Genomic DNA, 19,372 nt, shown 5'->3' with positions numbered 1-19,372 from the left:
GCACTACTTATCGCGTTTCTTTCGGCTGTCAGTGGCAATCATTGATCGAGCGCTGATGGCAGCACCGCTGATTTCGTTATCTGGGGACGTGAAGGTTCTTCCGAATTCCTATCGCAAACTATAGCTCCGTTGCTTCGGCGTTCTGCGCTGCAGAGCACAACGTCGTGGGTGCGATTCCAGGTGGTATTCGGCGAAATAAAGCAGTATTATAGAGGCGGATGAAGTGCCAAAAGAAGAAAACCGCTCGCGTGGGGAGATTTTCGCGTTCGCCAAAGAGCGGCCCCGGTTTCTTTATAGCCGGTCAGTGTCACCACAGAAGCCGGGATGTCTGCTATAACCAGAGCACGCCTTCTTTTTGCGTAACTGAAGTGAATCCCTGGGCTTTGGGGAAAAAAAATGTACTGTCAGTGGGCTTGTTATGGGATAGCGAGACGGGTATAGTTCATGTCGCTGTAACTGGAGAGTGGCCTAGGCGTGAAAAGGACGTATGCAAACACATCGTCCACCTTTCGGTGTTGCGGTTCTTGCTTTGAAGTTGCACCGCGTATGATAAGTATACAGCCTGGCAGCTTGAGTCGCAGTTACCTTGCGCGCGAAACATATCGCACGCCTCCCCGCCATTGCAGAATACGCGGCATTACCAGAATACGTGTAATACATGGAAATATTTCAGAACCGGTGCGAGGCCAGCAGCGTGCAAAAGCAAATGCGCTCCCCCCCCCGCCCCCCCCCCCCCCCCTCTAAAAAGAATCGTCTCTCAAAAGAAAAGGACTGGTTTGTCAAGGGCCATGTTCCGAGTGCCCGTAAATCGGCGAAACAATATTCTCGGAAATTCTTCGCCAACGCAAAGTGATATCCGAGAATTCGAAGCTGATGGTGGAAAGCTCCGAAAAGCACGATCACCACACAGATTTCGCTCACATGAAAAAACTTGCATCCCTTCTCAACGCAGAGCTGAGAAACCTCTGGGAAAAACAAGTGTGTGTGCGTGCGTGCGTGTGTGTTTGTGTATGTGCGTGTGGGGGGGGGGGGTGAATTTGACTGCCATTGCTCCGACACATTTCTACAGCGGAGAAGACCGAACCGGTTTCTCTCGAAACCTGGAAATATTTTCCGGCTTCCTGCTCGAGATGACGTATCGGCGCACGTGTGACTGGTGTGGTATTGCTTGGTTGGCTTGGTTGCCGAAAAAAATTCGACTGCTCGGATGGTGACAGAGGGCGAAGATTGTACACCTGCGATCCATGCAATGACGAAAACGACAGCCGCCAAGAGTTGACACTAGTATCTGCTGCGCGCATCTCATTAATAGTAACATTACGACGCTCTTACCTCGCATTCGTCTGTTTATGTTTACAATAGATTATGTGTGTGTGTGTGCGCGCGTGTGTGTGTGTGTGTGTGTGTGTGTGTGTGTGTGTGTGTGTGTGTGTGTGTGTGTGTGTGTGTGTGTGTGTGTGTGTGTGTGTGTGTGTGTGTGTGTGTGTGTGTGTGTGTGTGTGTGTGTGTGTGTGTGTGTGTGTGTGTGTGTGTGTGTGTGTGTGTGTGTGTGTGTGTGTGTGTGTGTGTGTGTGTGTGTGTGTGTGTGTGTGTGTGTGTGTGTGTGTGTGTGTGTGTGTGTGTGTGTGTGTGTGTGTGTGTGTGTGTGTGTGTGTGTGTGTGTGTGTGTGTGTGTGTGTGTGTGTGTGTGTGTGTGTGTGTGTGTGTGTGTGTGTGTGTGTGTGTGTGTGTGTGTGTGTGTGTGTGTGTGTGTGTGTGTGTGTGTGTGTGTGTGTGTGTGTGTGTGTGTGTGTGTGTGTGTGTGTGTGTGTGTGTGTGTGTGTGTGTGTGTGTGTGTGTGTGTGTGTGTGTGTGTGTGTGTGTGTGTGTGTGTGTGTGTGTGTGTGTGTGTGTGTGTGTGTGTGTGTGTGTGTGTGTGTGTGTGTGTGTGTGTGTGTGTGTGTGTGTGTGTGTGTGTGTGTGTGTGTGTGTGTGTGTGTGTGTGTGTGTGTGTGTGTGTGTGTGTGTGTGTGTGTGTGTGTGTGTGTGTGTGTGTGTGTGTGTGTGTGTGTGTGTGTGTGTGTGTGTGTGTGTGTGTGTGTGTGTGTGTGTGTGTAGAGTGAACAGACAAGCAGGTCCTGTCCCAGATATTTTGAAGGCTGCTGCACAACGGCTATCATAGCCTTTCATCTCCCTCTAGCTCCTCATATCCCACATTTCATCATCCTGTGCATCCTAGGCCCCAGGTCAGGGTCAGCGAGCCTTCGTGGTGTGGGCCGTACTGCCTTTTGCTAGCCATGCATGCTTGGGCCACTCGCGAATCGGAAAGGGCGCTTTTGCCAACCAAGCAAGGTTCTGGCTCTCCAGCGACGACCCCTGACGTCACAGCGTTTGCGAACGGGGATTGGTCGTCGCTTTCTTATTATGTTTATTAGGGGTGAAACATATCGCGCAGCCGGACCCCGCATTTTGTCGGAAAGCCACAAAAGGGACACTGGAGAGTCCTTCGAGAGTCTATACTTACTCTGTCCCACACCAGAGAGCCTTTTAAATTGTTTTTTTATTCATTATTTATTGTCAGTAATGCCCATTAAACCCTTCCCCACCGTTCGTTTATCCAGAGCACCACCCTGAAACAAAAATTATGGCTACGCCAGTGAGAATCTGTGCCCCCTACGCGAGCGTAGAAGAGTAGGAAGATGATGAAGCGGAAGGAGTAGACGAAGAATTAAGGACATACCCTCGACAGTGCAACACAAGAGCTTATATGGAAAATCGGTGGAAATGCATATCTGTGGCAGTTGCGCTAAGCGTTTCGCATGCGTACCCCCGTGTGTAGTATCAGAGGGAACGAAGTATGGGCATTCAATTACTGATCACTCCGTAATTATGGTAGATAGAGGGCAGGCAAGCGGTTTCTGGATACAGAAAGCGAACAAGGGGAAAGCCTCAGGGTGTTTGCCAACGTTTCGACAAGCGGACAAGACAAGATGAAGAGGAGAACCAGTCAAAATGGACGAGGACGAGAAGAGAAATACACCACGACGACTGGGTGGTGTATGTCTCTTCTCGTCCTTATCCATTTTGGTCTGTTCGCCTGTTCATCATGTGCCAACTGGCCAAGTTTCCACTCTTCTGGACCAAACAAGCCCTCTTGTCGAAACGTTGGCAAGCATCCTAAGGCTTTCCCCTCCCTTGCTCACTTTGTGTACTCCATAATTTTGTGCGGTATGTACACTTCTTTCTGTTTTCCTATTAGTTTTCCCCTTGGCAGGTGATGTTCAAGTGTCATTTTCAGCTTCAGCAGAACCGGAAAATTCGTACTTTTATGCAAAGTGGTTGCTCTCTTTCATACTGCACACGAAGGTATCGGCAGTTCTTCTTCTTCTTCGACTTACGCTGTTCCTCAAACGCTCAACAACGCTCGCACGGGCTGCGTAGGTCGCGTGTAACCGACCACTCCTTTGCTCAGCGACTCATCGATCAATTCAGTAGTGCTCCGTTCGGTCGCCTCCTCCTCCTAAATTCAAATATTGCACAGTCGTACCGTGCAGTGCGGCACTAGCTGCCAACGTGTGCCATCTGTGTGCGCGCTGCGAAGTGACGACCCCATCGCGGATCAATGTCGCGTGAGAGGAAAGGCTTCGAAATGTCTGCTCCGTGCAGAACGGACACATACTCGCCTTGCGGAATATAGTTTGTGCGTGCGTGCATGAGGGCGTTCTGTTCTAGCGGCCTTATTTCTTGCTCTCTTTTATTGTTTATTCTTCCGATTCTTTGTGTCCTTTCCCATAGTTTGTTCCTCTCCTCGCGACAGTGCGCCGACCAGCTCAGCGGCAAATCTCCAGTGATGCGTCACTGTAGTGGCCATATGAAAGCTAATGCAGTACAAACATTCACTCAATGGTTGCTCCATAACCGCATGTGAGAAGTACTCTTTCTTTCCTTCCATATAGTTTTCTCCTGGCCGAAGAATTCAACTCTAAACAGAAGGGAGTGAACTGTCCTCTACTGCACTAGATAAGGGATTACACTAGAGGACTCCCCTTTCCACTCTTATGTAGGTGTGTTCGTGTTTAAAGTGTATGCGCAGGACATTTTAAGCTTAACGTTTTGAGGCGCGTTGTGCACAGTGCCAATTCACGGCATTTTGTGAGAGTGCTAACACCCTTTACACTAATTATTTCGTTGTATACGAATCTAGAAACATTCACATTGTCACTGCGATGCATTTTAGGGCACGCAGCCATCTCAGTAACTAACATTTCGCAAAACTGTCAACTTATAGCCGCGCGTGCTTCAACTTTGCCACCAAGGCTGATTTTGCCGTTTTATTCCGGGTTTGTGGCGGATTAAGCGCAGCTTCGGAAAAACTCTTCCTTGGCTGAAGAAAAATACTCACAATGCCATTGATTAACAGCGAGCGGTAATCTTCCACCACCACAGTTTGTGCATCTATCCATGCACAAATGTGTACGAAGAGCACTGGCGTAACTCGAATGTGTGCTTCCGCCATTGGGCATCTAGCTGCGCTCAGCGATGCTTATGGATTTTTGTGAGTTACCTGCTTTTCTGTGTATAGTATTTTTTCTCCTGTTTTACAAAATATAGTTGCGTGTTGTGACAGAAAAGCATGTCCGAAAGGAATTTTGTGCCTTATCGGTAACTATCCCGCTCGTTGAGGCTGGTGAAAAGACAGCGAAATAATGGAACGTGACCATTATACGCTTCGGCCACCATTTTTAACATATGAGCGAAGAATTAAAGGGAGGGATGTGGTCAGAAGATCATGTTTCCATGTGGAATTTACGGGATATCTTCAATGCAAAAAACAATCTCTCCTGTTCTTGAGCTGACACCGCATTAGAAGCCCGGATGTCAGCCTATTGGAGCCAGACGACGGTTCCTGGTCGCAAGCTTTGCTTCCTTACGTTAGCTCCGAATCCAGGATATCCGAACCCCTGCGACAGTAGGAAACAGCGCGCGGTGCACATGTTCAGTTTGGACAGTGAAAATGACGAGAGAGAAATGCGCATTATCTGCAGGCAATGCTGAATAGAACCTCCGCTAACATCCACTCCATCGAAACAGGAAGCAACCCGTGGCGCCAGTACATGCTAAAAAAGCGTAGGCTAGGCTACTTGCTAAAGGCTACCGGTGCTTTTCTGAGGAGGACGATTAGCCTGCACCATGAAACCCTCGCGCGAGAGCCCTTAACGGTATTGTGAATAAAATAGAACAAGTAACTACGTATTTCTGCGCCCTGCGCGCCTGCACATTAGCAGCTTCAGCAGTTAGTGTAAAGCCGCAATCGGTACTGTGACACATCATTCGCGTTGCGGGAGGGCCATTCAAAGCAAATGCAGCAATTGCAAAAACGGTATCTGACGCTGATCGTCCGCATTTAATTTTTTGTTTTGCACTCTAGGTTTTTCAGCTATATATGCGCATCATGCTGCTGAGCAAACGCCACGAGAGCCACAAAAAGCCAAGCAATCAAATTTTGCAAAGAACAAAACACGGTGGAGTTGTCCGCAGCGTCCGGTTTAAAAAACCGCACCACATCGGTATCTCACCGGCAATGTGACTTCGCCCAGCGCACGGACGCTATGAGGCGAAACCACCTTGCGGGCGGGGCGCCGCTACTTGATTTGGTTGCTCCTGGTAGTGAACCCGTGTGCACTTTCTGGCAGTACCTCGTTGGCAGTGTGCTGTGCGGGATGCGGGACTGGCTATCTAGCATGGAATGACGGGAAAATGGCGCGCATTTCAATCCTCCAGACCCCTCTTCTTGCTCCGACGCGATGAAGTAACGCTGCCTCACTTCCGCGGCACCTGAATCACATGACTGCATATTGCACATTCTTACTAACAGGAAGCTAGGCTAACACGGCAGCGCTCCACTTTTATTGCCTAGGGAGTGGTCACGTGTTCCTCGAGCGTTGTGCTGCGATGGACTTGTCAAGTACGGTTACGCCATCCGTCGAAATTCGAAAAACATCCACAAAACTGCTGCCACTAGAAAACACGTTACCTCGCTGCCTTATTATCTTGTGCGAATCTGTCTTCAGTATTGGGACTTTCCGTAGAAAGTTCCACCGGCCACTCGATCTCAAGGTCAAGAGCGCAGCACACAGGATAGCTATTATTGAGACGCGTTCTTCCTTGTGACCACGTGACCAGCCGCGGCGCCGGCAGCTGCTCCGCACCACGCTGACGGCTCGAAATGCTACCGTAATGTAGCTATCGCTACAAAACTTATCTATGGCAGCACCCGCCTCGGGAATATACACCTGTAAGTGTAGTGCAGAGTAAACAAAGAAATAAGCGCCAAGAACGTTATCAAATCGAAAAATATGCGTCAAGCAAGGAATTCGTGCGCTCTTCCGGCTTACAGCGCTAAAAATGCCCTTTCTTTCTGAGATTCCACTGATATTGCGCACTGATAGGCACAAATCGCGTCTCCTCTTGACCACGTGTCAGGCAGCGTTCCGTATGGTCTATAGTGTCTGAGCGTGAACAGTGCGACTCCCGCACCGATTGTAGCGAATCATGACCAAGACTGGCTTGCGAACGCATTAGGTGGCATTGTATGCTCCTCGAATTCTGTGTCTATATTTTCGTTGAAAACATTCCTCTGTGTAATCTCGTTGCGAGGCTGAATGCCGTCAAGCAGGTTATGCAGGCAACTGCAAACGCAGCAATGCATGGCAATGTGCGCATGGTTGGACACTTACGTGCGTGTTGCCGTGAGGGTTGTCTGTTTTATTATCCGAGAAGCAAGAGCAGCGCGAGCTCTCTTTCCCGTTGTTCAGCACGGGGACACGGAGTAGAAGACAGGACAGCCGCACATATTCGGACGCGCGTCTTCGGCTTGCGCTGCCTCTCTCGTTCTTCGAATGGCATATAATATAGGCGGCCCTCTGGTATAGTCCGAGGCCCGCTTGGTCCACCGTCCCTGGACCTGCGGCTGTATGCGCGGCTGACGTCGCGTACGTCTTGTCCGGCGCAGATGGAGTCCGAGGATGAGGAGCGCATCTCCCGCATCCTGCGCATGCAGCGCCAGCACCGCGAGCAGCTGCTGCACGAGATGTCACCCGCTGCCGCGGCGGCTGCGGCTGCGGTAGCGGCGGCCAATGCGGCCGGGTTGACGCAGGACAACGCCAGGCACCACCACCACCACCAGCAGCAGCACTCGCCGCAGCAGCAGCACACGCCGTCCGGGAACCGAAGGCGTGAGCCATGTTGTTTGCTGTTCTCCTTACGACGTTGCTGTTGTTACTGTAGTTGATGTATACGTGAACGCCCGTTAAACTATTTCCATATTTTGGTTACATTGTTCTTGACGAATATTTATCGCTGTGCTCAACGATCGCTGTGCTTAACGACCCTTGTTCTGCATTGACGGGAAATGACTCATGGCCACTGCAGGAGTCTTGGCCCAGTACCGGGCAGTGACGAAGTTTTAAAGAAATTCAAATTTATTATCTTTTATTTTTTCCACAGAGCGGTAATACAACTGTCAGTTACACGCAGACTAAGGACACACGCTTATGTAATCATGGCCAGGACTTCGTGTTTGCAAAAAAAAGTAATAATTAATAGTAAACAGCCGGCAGTGGTCGATAAATATCGGAAGACATGAAACGATAGGTTAAAATGTTAGTCGGAACTAAATCGTAACATCCTTTATTTACTCATGAAGACTGACATGTAGCTAGTTACTTGTTTTTGGCTTTTTGTTTTGTTTCAGAAGGTGACTTTCCTAAAAAGAGATGAATTGAATAAATAATCACCACGAAGAGGTTATAATATCAAAATGAGAATTCAATCCTGTGAGATGGAAGAATTGAATAAGAGCAGAGAGAAGCACATATTTCTGCGACTGTGCCCAAATATAGGGGGCTCAAGGGAAAGAACAGCCTAAGCAGGCTGATCTGTTAAAGCGAAATCTGCTCCCTCCTCCACTCCCCCCCCTTTAAAAGGGGAGAAGAGAAAAAAGCTTCTCAGTGAGAAGTTGTGGGTTCAGCTGGTTCGACAGAGAGCGGGCAGAACAGAGGGGCAATGCCTTATCAGGCTGGCGCAGGTGAAGGTTAAATGGTGAAATATGAAAACTGCCATCATCGCCAAAGTTTGCTGCTATGGGTCAACTAAAGGAGCTGGCGCTCAAAAGAAGAAACCATTGCGAATTTGGTAATATATCGTCTCACTATATAGCATACGCCTCCGAAATGTAACCGCAGTGATATAAACGCAGATATGTAGAATCGAAAGCATGCGTGGGAGTCTGGGTTTGGAACACCCGTATTACCTGTGGTTCAGTAAATGCGGAAAGAGGTGTCCACAGTGATAAAGCACTGTCCGTGAGTATTGCTGAAGAACGGACCCGATTTACTCACGGTTAGGACTACTTCTAAATGTTATGCCGCAAGGATGGAAGTGAAATCAGGGAAATGGATAGACAAAAACCAATCAAAGGACGGAGGGACTATACCCACGCCTGTCTTATTCTGCTCATCCTAACTTTCTCATGTAGCTCTTCGATCTGTTGTCTTCCTTTATATTCCTCCTTTATCTTTCATTCTTCATCCACTTCCTCTTGAACCCCATAATCATTGCGACCTTTACCTTATCTCCATTTACTCCTTCATTCCTGATTATTTTCTTTATGATCTTCCTCCTGAACCTCTTATTCCATGTAGTGATCTTTTGCACTTCTCTATTTACTTCTTTTGTCCCTTCATATTCCCTTTCGTCTCCTTACTCTTTCTCACCTTTCCTTCCTATTATTCTTGCTTACCTTTCCTCCCTCATTATCTGTATTCTCCTCTCTTCTTCTTCCTTATTTTTCTCTTCTTTCTTTCCCTGCTGTCCATACCATGCTGTTCATACTGCATCCCATCTCCCCTTTTGCTCTCCTCCTCCATCTATTTGTCGTTTGTTCTAGCTCTTGTCAACAGGGGACTCTATCAGAACACCCTTGCCCCAACCGCTGTGGCATATCCCGCATTCCCGTGATGCTGTGTCAACTGGCGCTCAGTTATGTTCCTTCGTTCATTCTCATTCTTTTTAGCCAAGAGCGCCGTTGGGAGACTGCCGTCGTCGAGACAGGCATGCCTCGCCAAGGACAAGTGGGCCGACTGTGAGTGACCAGCAACAGCCTGCTGCAGAAGAATTTGTGCCTGAGCTAGTTAGTGCATGGTCCAAGGGAACTACAGCCAACAAATAGATGTACGCCATACAGGGAAGAACACACGTACATGAGGCAGTACGTGTGTTCTTCCCTGTGTAACGCCTACATGTTGGCTGTAGTTCTCTTGGAACAGCCTGCTGATTTGCGTGCATCTGTTTCTGCCGTGACTTGCGCAATCGTACGCACGGCAGGTCTGGATCATTTTTGTTGCATTGATTTTTCTTTTTCAAGATGCTTAGTGTCACTTCAAGAAATAGTGAGGAAAAGTGCGCGAAGGCTAACTAACGGGTTAGCTGCACATGCAGTCTCGACGAGTGAGGACGAGCGAGGCTCGGTGTTCGACCCGTTCCCGGACCTGCTGGCGCACTCGGACGAGGGGCCATCGAGGTCGCAGACCCAGTGCCAGCTTGGCGACCCCTCGGAGCTGCTGATGGCCGGAGAGATGACCCGCTCTGTCATGGACCCCCATGGCCCTGTCACCATCGAGAGGGTCTCCTCCTCGGACGGAGGCGGCAGTGGAAACGAGCGGAGCAGGTGCGGCCTCTCTGACTGCCGCTGTTGGACGTAACAGTCTCCAGAGCCTCGGCTATAGATGACGAGACTGATGGCATATTAAATAGACAGACTACGTATGAGCTGTTCAATGATTTTGTGGGATTGTTGCAGTGCGACTGATTGGGAACTCGTTTGCTTTTGATGTGCCAGGTCTAGTTAAATCATAGAGAGCATGCTAAAACCGACGGCACGAAACGTGTAGTATTTGTTTTTGACTGCTGACAGTGACAGTATAAAATTATTACGGGCATACAGTGCATGCCGAGGGAAGGAACTTCGTAGAGGTTGGCGTAGAGCGAGATCAAATGATGAGCTCAGGAAACCTTCTCTGATAGTGTGGGCCCTGACTGGCCCGATCAGCTGCCGTTGGAGGTCTCTGAGAAATTCTCTTGTCCTGCGGTGTACTCAGCTCAGTATGTGGTGTTCGTATACTCGCGAACAGAATCGCCGTTTTCACAAGACAGCAAAAAAGTATCATTCATGATGTCCTCTTTTTTTTTTTTTTTTGCAGGCAAAGGCGCTCTCGCAAGGATGACATCATGACCCGGTCCGTCCCGGAATTCCGTTCGGACGGATCACCGATTTTGCATAACTACGGAAAATCTTCCTATGGTCGCTCATCCCCAAGGTGAGCTGTTTGTGAGCTCTTTGAAGGTGCGTTTATACTCCGACTTCCTCGGCGCGCGGGCGAGCACCGGCGGTGGTCAGTCACGTCAGGTTGGCGACACCACGCCAGGCACGAATTCGGCCCTCCAACAGTCCGGCCGCTCTGACGCGGCTCAGTGGCTGCGCCAGGAGTAGTGCATGCGCAGAACGTTCGACGCGTCATCTCTCGCAGGTTTGCGAAGCAGCGCCACCCCGACGAGCACGCGGAACCGGTCTGGCCGGGCTGGCGGCGGCTGGCGCACTCGGCGCGAAATGGAGACATGCTCCAAGTCTCCGCCAGCGCGGTCAGGGTGCGCTGAATCCGCTGAACGTGTCGGCGGTCAAGCGCAGTTGGAGTATAGTGGGGCTCGCTGTGGCCGACGTGACGTCGCCGTGCAGCGCACGCGCGCGTTACGTCGGAGTATAAACGCGCCTTGACAGATTTCAAGATTTGAGCCATAATACGGCATGCACCATGTATCCTACTCTACAACGCATCTCAATGAAGGGCAAAGAAATCATTCTTGGTTACGGAAGCTAACAGCTCCTCCTGCTTGCTGTGGTTTGGTTGTCATGCTTCGTGCCCATTCATGTGTACAATGAGCAGAACAATGCTTGGTTGAAGCAGCATTTTGCGTGTTGCATTAAGACTAAAAACAGCCAGAAATGGAGGCACCAGTAGCGTATACGTTATGCACCACTGCTCGGGTTCTATCTGTCAGCCACGCTGTACCAGCATGCTGTTTTCTAAACATTCTTCATCGCACATTCTGCACAGAACTGCTCTATTTCATGCGTCTGCATGTTTAGCTTGAGGATGGCAAAAGAAATCGCACAAAGATATCAAACTGCAAGCATCCAGCTGCTCGAGGCATTAGCCCGCCCGCAGATTGCGTGAAGGCACGAAATGATTTCCCAGGTTGGTTGTTGACAAGTTATAACCAGCGTTGTGTTCAGGAGCAAATGAACGCAGAAAGTTGATCACGGCGAGTGCCCGCAGTGGCATACAAGGCCCTGTATTTCGCATTGCACTGCATTGGTCTCAGGTCGCCTCCTTTTCCTTGAGGAAGCACACAGTGTTGCAATTTTGTCGAATACTTTTAAGAAGCGTTGAAGGTGATCACTGTTAGGTTGAACTGACTGGACTAAAGTCTTCCATCGCAACTTATGTTCTCTTCTACCTCCTTGAGGATATAGGGAGAGCAGACGTGGCGGTGTAGCTGGCCCTATATACAGTCAGTTCCTCTGTTCTGAAATCCCGCATCTTCCTCCGGAAGGAAGGTCTCTAGCACGAGACGAGACTCTAGCACTTAGCTCCTAGAGCAACGGGGCGGTGGTGTCTTCTTGGGCTGCGCAGGGCGATTCCGGTGCGCAAGGTGTCGTCCAAGAGGGCGGAGGCGCCGTCCTTCGCTGGCGGCGGTGGTGGCGGCATGTCGACCACGCGCAGCTTCGAAGGCGCCGCCGGCAGTGTGGGCCCTTCGGCGGCGCCGGCGGTGGCCAGCGGCAGCCGGCTGCACCAGCGCAGCCCCTCGGACGGGGGCCTGAGCAGCCGCAGCGCCAGCTTCCGCACGCCCTCGGGCCGTTCGCCTTACGCCACGGTCGCCACCGCGTCGCCGCGAAAGACCCAGCGATCATCGTCCGTCTCGGCCGCCTGCCCGCTCACGTACGCCGCCGCCTCACCGGTGAGTCGAATGTATCATGTTGCACATGGTTTGTCATTTTTTCATATAAGTAGCAGGCAAAACTACCTCGGCATGAGGTCGGGCCAACGTCTCTACCCCAGCCTATAAAAAATGCTCGGCACGATTTTGAAGGAAATCGGGCTGAGCTTAGGGATGTACATGTGCCTTACGCGGCCAGCGTCGGCGCCTCAATCTCGGGCCAGCACTAAATGCTGGTCTTACCAATGTTGGCCCAACATATTGTCAGACTATTGCCAGAATTTGGAAAAAGTTATAGCTTTAAAATTAAATAGACTTATTGCGTGTAGTCTTCCAGCCGTAGTTTTGTGCATTCTAGTTTCTGAGAGCATGGCTCAAATAAGCACTAAGAAAGGAAGGAAATGCAGAATCACTGGGATGCGAACTCATGACCTTTGGAATAGCGAGCGTATGCAGTACACTTTAGACAAGCAGGGCACTACGCTGCAGAGTGGAAGTTGACAGCATTGTTTACGAAGTGCATATATGATTCCAATATACCACAAAATTATTGAGGTTTATAGAGCGAAGCATATGGTGGTGTTATGAGCCTTAAAATGTAAGTGCTCCGGTCAAAAATAACGATAAAACCACATGTGTACTCGACGCCTGGTAGTTCGCAACTATAAACCATCTTACCTTTGCTTTTGCACATAAGTGCAGTATTATGCGCTGCAATACATTTTTATAGCCCTTGTCAGTCAGCCTGACATTGGCATGACATAGGGGTGGCACCCGAGTGAGTAGTCAACTCGGCACTCCATGTCACCAGCCCAACCATCCTTGCCAGCCTTAAACCAGTCACGTCGCTGCTTAACATTGGTCCAACGTTCAGTTGCTGATCAGGTCGGTTGCCGTTCTAAGACCAATGCTTGGCCTTTCATCAATTGTCGGCAATTTCTGCTTGGGTCGTTCCTTCTATTCCCTGTGACCTGGGCGTTTGTATTTCTGCCGCTGGACTCGTCGCCTTGCCACCGGCTGACAGAAAGCCTATGTTGCCCGTCCAAACGGAAAGACAACTTGAGGGCATGCTGGGTTGCTGTCCTCCTTGTTTGTGCCTTGTGTGGTACACCGCATACCTGTGCGTGAGACAGAAGGGACTCGAACGAAGAGGAATCAGTGCGAGGGAAACCGGCGTGCCCACCTTTGCTGCAAGGACTCCTCCTTACTGAAGGCAGAACCTGTTCCTCTTTGCAGGCATACTCCGCAGGCACTATGGCAGCACTATGTATGAAAAGGTCTCTGCTTGCACGTCTATTTCTTTCATGTGCACTCCCGGCTTGGTTGAGGTACATACGCGTTCTGCCAGAACACTTCGCTGGAGGCATCGTGTGCACCTATTACTTCGGACGCAAGGAGCTGGTTTTATTTTATTTTATGCAGCCGCTGATGCACACACATTTGCACTCGTCCTTTTGAACATGTCCAGTTGAGTTCTAGCACTGCTACTTTATTGTTATCATGGTGCGCCGTGCTACACCCCCTCCATCCACCGCACTTTCCTGCATGCTCTGCTCAGTGTGCTGGCTCTGCTGATGCTCCTGTCTACTCCTGCGATGAACTGCACCTACCACTCCCTCCAACCGGTTTCCTCTTCAACCGCCTCTTGTCCCACGTCACTTTCCAGCTTCAGAAGGCGACAAATATTTCCTCCCCACCTTAAATCCGTGTAACTGGCTTTCACCTGCAAAATGGAAAGAATGCAACTGTCCAGCAGGCGACAACAATGACGATGATGATGGATTTTAATTGTGCAAGGGTAGCTTTGGCCAGAGAGCGCCATGACTCAAGGTATTTTTCGTCCTCACAAGGTGCGGTCCAAGGCCCATTTTTTAAGAATTCCATCCAAAAGGAGCTAAACACCAGCCCAGGGGAAACCCTGCACCCATTGTATCACCGGTGGGTACCCAGTGGCACTGAGGATCGAGACCAGCTGATCCCTGAAGCTGGGTCTTCACCAGCACGGCACAAGCAAGCTGTGATGTGTAGCCACATGAACATCGGCTGACAGGACATTAGGGAAAAGGGGATAAAAGAAGCAAATTAGGAAAGAGTCAGATGAGGAGAGGAGCGTGCAAAGTTCTTTTGTTCTTTGCGGGGCAGTATATATGCATGGGTATTTATACTCGATATAAGGGCATGTGGTCACAGTTTTCCGACGGCCGAGCCTTAGCTGTGTCGGAAATAATAGATCGCGTCACAGGCTCTGAGAATGTTACTAGAGGATTCTGTGCGTGATGAACTTAGAAACAGTTCATGAAACGGCCACAACTGGCAATAAAGGTGCGTTTTGACCCGGCTACCGCAAGCAGAGGGCTGATACATCGGAAACCTCGTGTAAGCAGATTAAGAATTCATTTTCACTAACTAGATTAGATTAAACTGAAAACACTTCTGTGTGCCGCCCTCAACAATATTGTTTTAGCGCCATCCTGGTGACAAGTTAGTCATTTCTTCAGACATTTGGTTGCTTGTGACACCCTGTACATAGCTCTATCTATATTGAAAAATCGAGGTGCCGAGAACCACTTGCATAATTGATTCACTGATGGTTCCATAGCTAGAATTGACATTATCTGTGCTTCTAATCAAAAATTTGAATGGCCGAACGTCATTCATTCAAGTTGGCGTCCACATTTATTTCACCGGTAAGCACATGCTCCGCTTGTGTATATGTGCAGCACAAGGCTGCGACCCGGACGGCCCCGAAGTACTGCAATGGTCCAGCCTACTTGTCGGCCGCTCAGGGCAACAATCTCAACAACAACAATAACAACAACAACAACAACAATATGGATGTGCTCGCCCTGGTGGAGAGCGACCCCCTGCTGAAGCAGCGCAGCCAGGCCGTGGGCATGGAGGTGCTGGACCGGGCGGCTGTCCGCATACAGGCCTTGTGGCGAGGGTACCGTGCCCGCGCCCACATGCATCAGGTGCGGCGCGCCTGCCAGGAGGTGAGGCTGCGCCGGCTTGAAGAATGCGTGCTAGACATCCAGGCCAAGATGGCGACCACCGAAGAGGCTCTGCTCAGGTATTGCAATGCGGCTAGTTGCTGGTTCAAAGGAGCAGAGACAGCAAAGTTTTATTGTGTGTTATTTCTTTGAAAAGATGTGCAAAGCACTAGTAAACACTAATTAATGTGTGTGACTCACCTACGCCCAGTAGAGAATTCATTATTGGAGCTTTCTCCCATATACCTTCAGTTTCAACCGCCGAATGGTGACTATGACATTATGACAGGGTTGAGATTACGTGAGGCATACAAGAATTGCAACACAATCGCTGCCTTTTCGTTTTAGTGTGCTCCAACTCTTACGCTGGCCTGCCCCAGGAGTTGGAATGACAGCGAGTGAACAAGCACCTGTTGCTGTTCTTGCATACATCACATGACCTCAACCTTTTTTGTGACATCATAGCCACCAGTTTGCTGTTGAAACTGAGGCTACATTGGGAAAGAAATTTAGGTATAAATATTTTTTACTGGGTGCAGGCGAATTTCATGTGGCGTGGTACATGGTGTGTTTATGCACCATCCATAGAAAAGGCATGTAACGAAAGATTCTGTGTCTACACCTGTTTAAAAAAGAATAAGGAAGGGCAGTTTGGATGATTAGAAGAGGTTCTAGTTGGTACCAGGTCACATGCTAGGAAAAGGAAATAAAAGGGTGCAAAAGAAAAATGGCAAGAAACAGCAGAGCCGTATTTGAGCAGCACTATAATGATGGGAATGCAGGCAGAAAAACAACGCACATGACTGTGCAATGCATGGCCCCTCCCAGATCACTTTTTTTCCCTGCGTGCTTTACAACGCATCTGCTTGTGCAGTACATTTCATCTGCATTGGGCTCTTTTGCACATTTTTTTTCCATCGGCTTCACAGCTTGTCATCACCTTTGCTGTCCCTCTACCTGCTGTACTATCCCTAGCACAGTTAAAGAATGAACAGTAGCATTGACGCTGAAATTGCATCAGTCTGTCAGCACCATAGGTAGGAAGGCCCACTTGCTTTCTAATGCGCTAAGCTTTATATTTTTTCTCATGGTTCACAGCTATGAGCAAATCAAATACCTTTCTGCCGTCTGTTGCATCATTTTTCACTGTGATGTGAAGTGCACAATAGGCTGCTGCTTGTTTTTTACATCTGGGTTGTTTTCTTGCCTACCTGAACTCTGTTGTTGATTGACCTGCATTATGCTTTTATCCTATCAACTCACTTTATTCATTCATATCGGCTTACTTTTCTGCATTCAAGAGCCTTTTGTCCCTTTCATGCATAGTGTCTTATCACTGTTGTTAAAGTGTGCGTAAAAGGCAGGCACCACCATTGTCTTTGCTTTTTGCAAGATACAGAGAGAGGCATGGCAAACAGTCTTCATCTTGACATTCGTTGCAGGCAAAAGAAGGAGCTAGAAGAAGAGAGGAAATGCAGGAATGCAAGCAAGGAGGCCCTAGACAGACTGTTGAAAAACGTAAGCTACGCTGTAATGCTTGTAATCTTGACAGACCTTGTTTGCAATACTTGGTAATTAGGTTGCTGGCTTCATTGTTGTTTGCTGTAAACCACCTTAATGATTATTACTAAATACCACTTACGATCTCCTTGTTCATGCATCTTTTGTGCGTACCTGAACTCATACCATGATTGACAGAGTGCAGTTTTGTGCATTTGTCATTGCAACTCTTATGAGCTGCCAGAAGCTTATCATTATATGTGATAATCTAGCAGCTATTGCAGTTTTATGTGGTCTGTGGATTTTTTTTCTCACTTCACTCTGCTAGGTGGACCAGCTGGAAGCACACATCACTAAAGTGTTTGAACAGCACTTGCTGCTCCAGCAGCAGCTGGCACAGCATTTCGACGGTGCCATCAGACCTGGCCACAGCGGGGCCCAGTCAGAGTCATCGTCATCCGACACAACTGTTGGGAAGACTGCATCCACTACAACATCATCATCCAATCATTCACCTGGGAAAGTCAGTGCACCAAAAGACCACTGCACTGAGGCTGCGACAAAGCCTTTGGGCCAAGGAGACACGGGCGAGTCTGCTGTGCAGCTGAAGCCAGATCTGGATTTGGAGTTGAGCCATCACGAAGGTCACGAGCAAGTGCAGGGGGACCCTGTGAGTGCGGATGACACCTCCTGCACAAGCTTTTCAGATGCCGAAGTGCGCTCAAGCGAGGCTGAGGTCATTCCAGCAGACACTAAGCACAAGACACAAGCACACCTGGAGGCGGCCTGTCTTACAGCAGTCAATGACAGGGTGAGCTTTTAAGCCGACTCCATTTTCTGTTTCATCAGTGTTCATGATGATTATGGATTTTTATAGCGCAAGGGCATCTATGGCCAAAGAGCGCCATGGCACAAGGTATTTTCGACTTCTCAAGGTTGGGTCAAAGACCCATTTCCCAAGCATTTCACCCTAAAGAAGCCGAGCACCAGACCAAGGGAAAGCTTGTACCCATTGTGTCACCGGTCGGTACCTGGCGGCACTGGGGATTGAACCCCACACCTCCCGCATGCGAGGCAAATGCTCAACCACTTGGCCACTGCTGTGGTCTCATCAGTGTTCAGTATTCATACTCATGACCATGCACGTATAACCGAGGGTTACAGCTGAGAGTGTGGCACAAGATGCAGGGGTCGAGAATACTGTCATACAAGAGATAGATGATTTTTACACACATAAAAAACAGGGAGGTCGTTGTCAGCCTTGGGTGCATTCTTCTGACCTGCTATTTTTTTAATGAGAAAAAAGGAAAAAAAAAGACATGATTAGTGGTAGTGTGATTACAATAGAAATGTGCGCGACACTTCATATAATATAAATTATGAATTTTGGGTTTTATGAAGGACGCATGGTGGAGGGCTCTGGATCAATTCACCTAAGGTTCTTAAAGTGTGCTGGCATTGCACAGCACACAAAAATTTTTGTATTTTACTTCACCTCCATATAAATACGGCTGCCATGGCCGGGGTCAGGAGCCGAAAACCAGAGCCACTGAGGCACTGCAACGGGTCTCATATAATATAAATCAGTTTAATTGTAATAGGGTTGTTTTGTATCATAAAAACTCAGTTAGTAGTATTGGCAGTTGCCTGGTACACTGAAAAGCATCCTTTATTCCTTATTAATTAAATGCTTTATTAAGATTGAGAAAAGAGCTTTTGAACCACTGGAGCAACATGACAAGCTTTTATTATAAAGTTGCTCAGAATCAAACAAAAATATCATGAAGCAGTTTCTGAAAAGTTGGCTTTCTACTGAATGTTTCCATCTCTATAATTTAAATTAAGCATGCAAAACCATATGAATGCCAGAGGTTGAACCTCCTCGCATGTGCTGACAGCGTGATTGCAGCAACAATGATTCAGGCATGCAGGCACAGCAGCTAAAGGTGCACCGCCAGAAGTGGGATGCTACAGGCGTTAATTTTCATACACTTGTGTGCAGAGCACCAAAAATATATTCAGGATGATGGCGTCATCATAAAAATTTCTCTACTACTGGCAGTTTCTTGCAGCACTCCCCAGTTTTCTAACCAAAGCTCTTCACATGTTCTCCAGTGGTAAGCTAATTGAAGAATACAATAAATTCTAGACCACTAGGCGATAGCCAACAATAGTGATTCAGTTTTATTTGTGTGCCCTTTCAAATGGTACTAGTCAGTTGTCCAAGTTACATAAGGTTTAGGTTTATGAGGATTTAATATCCCAAAGCGACTCAGGCTATGAGGGACACCGTAATGAAAGGCTCCAGAAATTTCGACTACTTGGGGTTCCGTAACGTGCACTGGCATCGCACAGTACACGGGCCTCTAGCATTTCGCCTCCATCGAAATTCGACCGCCGTGGCCGAGATCGAACCCGCGTCTTTCGAGTCAGCAGCTGTGCGCCATAACCACCGAGCCACCTCGGCGGCCCAAGTTACAGAAAATATGTCCTATATATATATATATATATATATATATATATATATATATAAGGCATTTAGTGGGTCACTAAGAGCTATGGGATACGGCCAGCACTGTGCAAAGGAGCTGAGGCCCAGATAGCCAGTAAAAATTTGCAGCGTTTGGTTAAGGACTCATTATGAGCTCCCAAGTCAGCTGTTTGTATTAAAAGGGTCCTAGGAAGTAGCAAACACTTATCGTTTGCATGGTTATGAGGGACGAACGAAAAACCACAGTTCAAAGGTCAGAATTTCAGTCTGAAATTAAAAGAAGATGGTGTGCTGTTCCAGGCAGGCTTCCCTGGTGTGAATTAGCGACCAAGGGATGTAGGTGAAATATTTGTTGAGG

At 48.6% G+C, this 19,372-nt stretch overlaps 2 protein-coding genes across 2 annotated transcripts in view; one reads left to right on the top strand and one right to left on the bottom strand.

The window, feature by feature from the left end:
- The window catches only part of RpL24 (ribosomal protein L24), a 304,226-nt gene that overhangs the window by 133,157 nt on the left and 151,697 nt on the right, over positions 1-19,372 (bottom strand). The gene's annotated exons all lie outside the window — the stretch shown is intronic.
- Cep97 (centrosomal protein 97kDa) overlaps positions 1-19,372 on the top strand; it is a 151,437-nt gene that overhangs the window by 125,302 nt on the left and 6,763 nt on the right. Inside the window, exons 10-17 of the mRNA XM_077631139.1 lie at positions 6,992-7,214; positions 9,053-9,121; positions 9,478-9,706; positions 10,239-10,355; positions 11,730-12,054; positions 14,754-15,103; positions 16,466-16,541; positions 16,852-17,334. Of these exons, the coding sequence (XP_077487265.1) occupies positions 6,992-7,214; positions 9,053-9,121; positions 9,478-9,706; positions 10,239-10,355; positions 11,730-12,054; positions 14,754-15,103; positions 16,466-16,541; positions 16,852-17,334 (1,872 nt within the window). The remainder of the gene's footprint in view (positions 1-6,991; positions 7,215-9,052; positions 9,122-9,477; positions 9,707-10,238; positions 10,356-11,729; positions 12,055-14,753; positions 15,104-16,465; positions 16,542-16,851; positions 17,335-19,372) is intronic.

Source organism: Amblyomma americanum, chromosome 7 (assembly GCF_052857255.1).
Source record: "Amblyomma americanum isolate KBUSLIRL-KWMA chromosome 7, ASM5285725v1, whole genome shotgun sequence".
Lineage (NCBI taxonomy): Eukaryota > Metazoa > Arthropoda > Arachnida > Ixodida > Ixodidae > Amblyomma > Amblyomma americanum.
The sequence above is the reverse complement of the archived record's forward strand: the minus strand, read 5'-3'. Positions and strand labels throughout refer to the sequence as shown.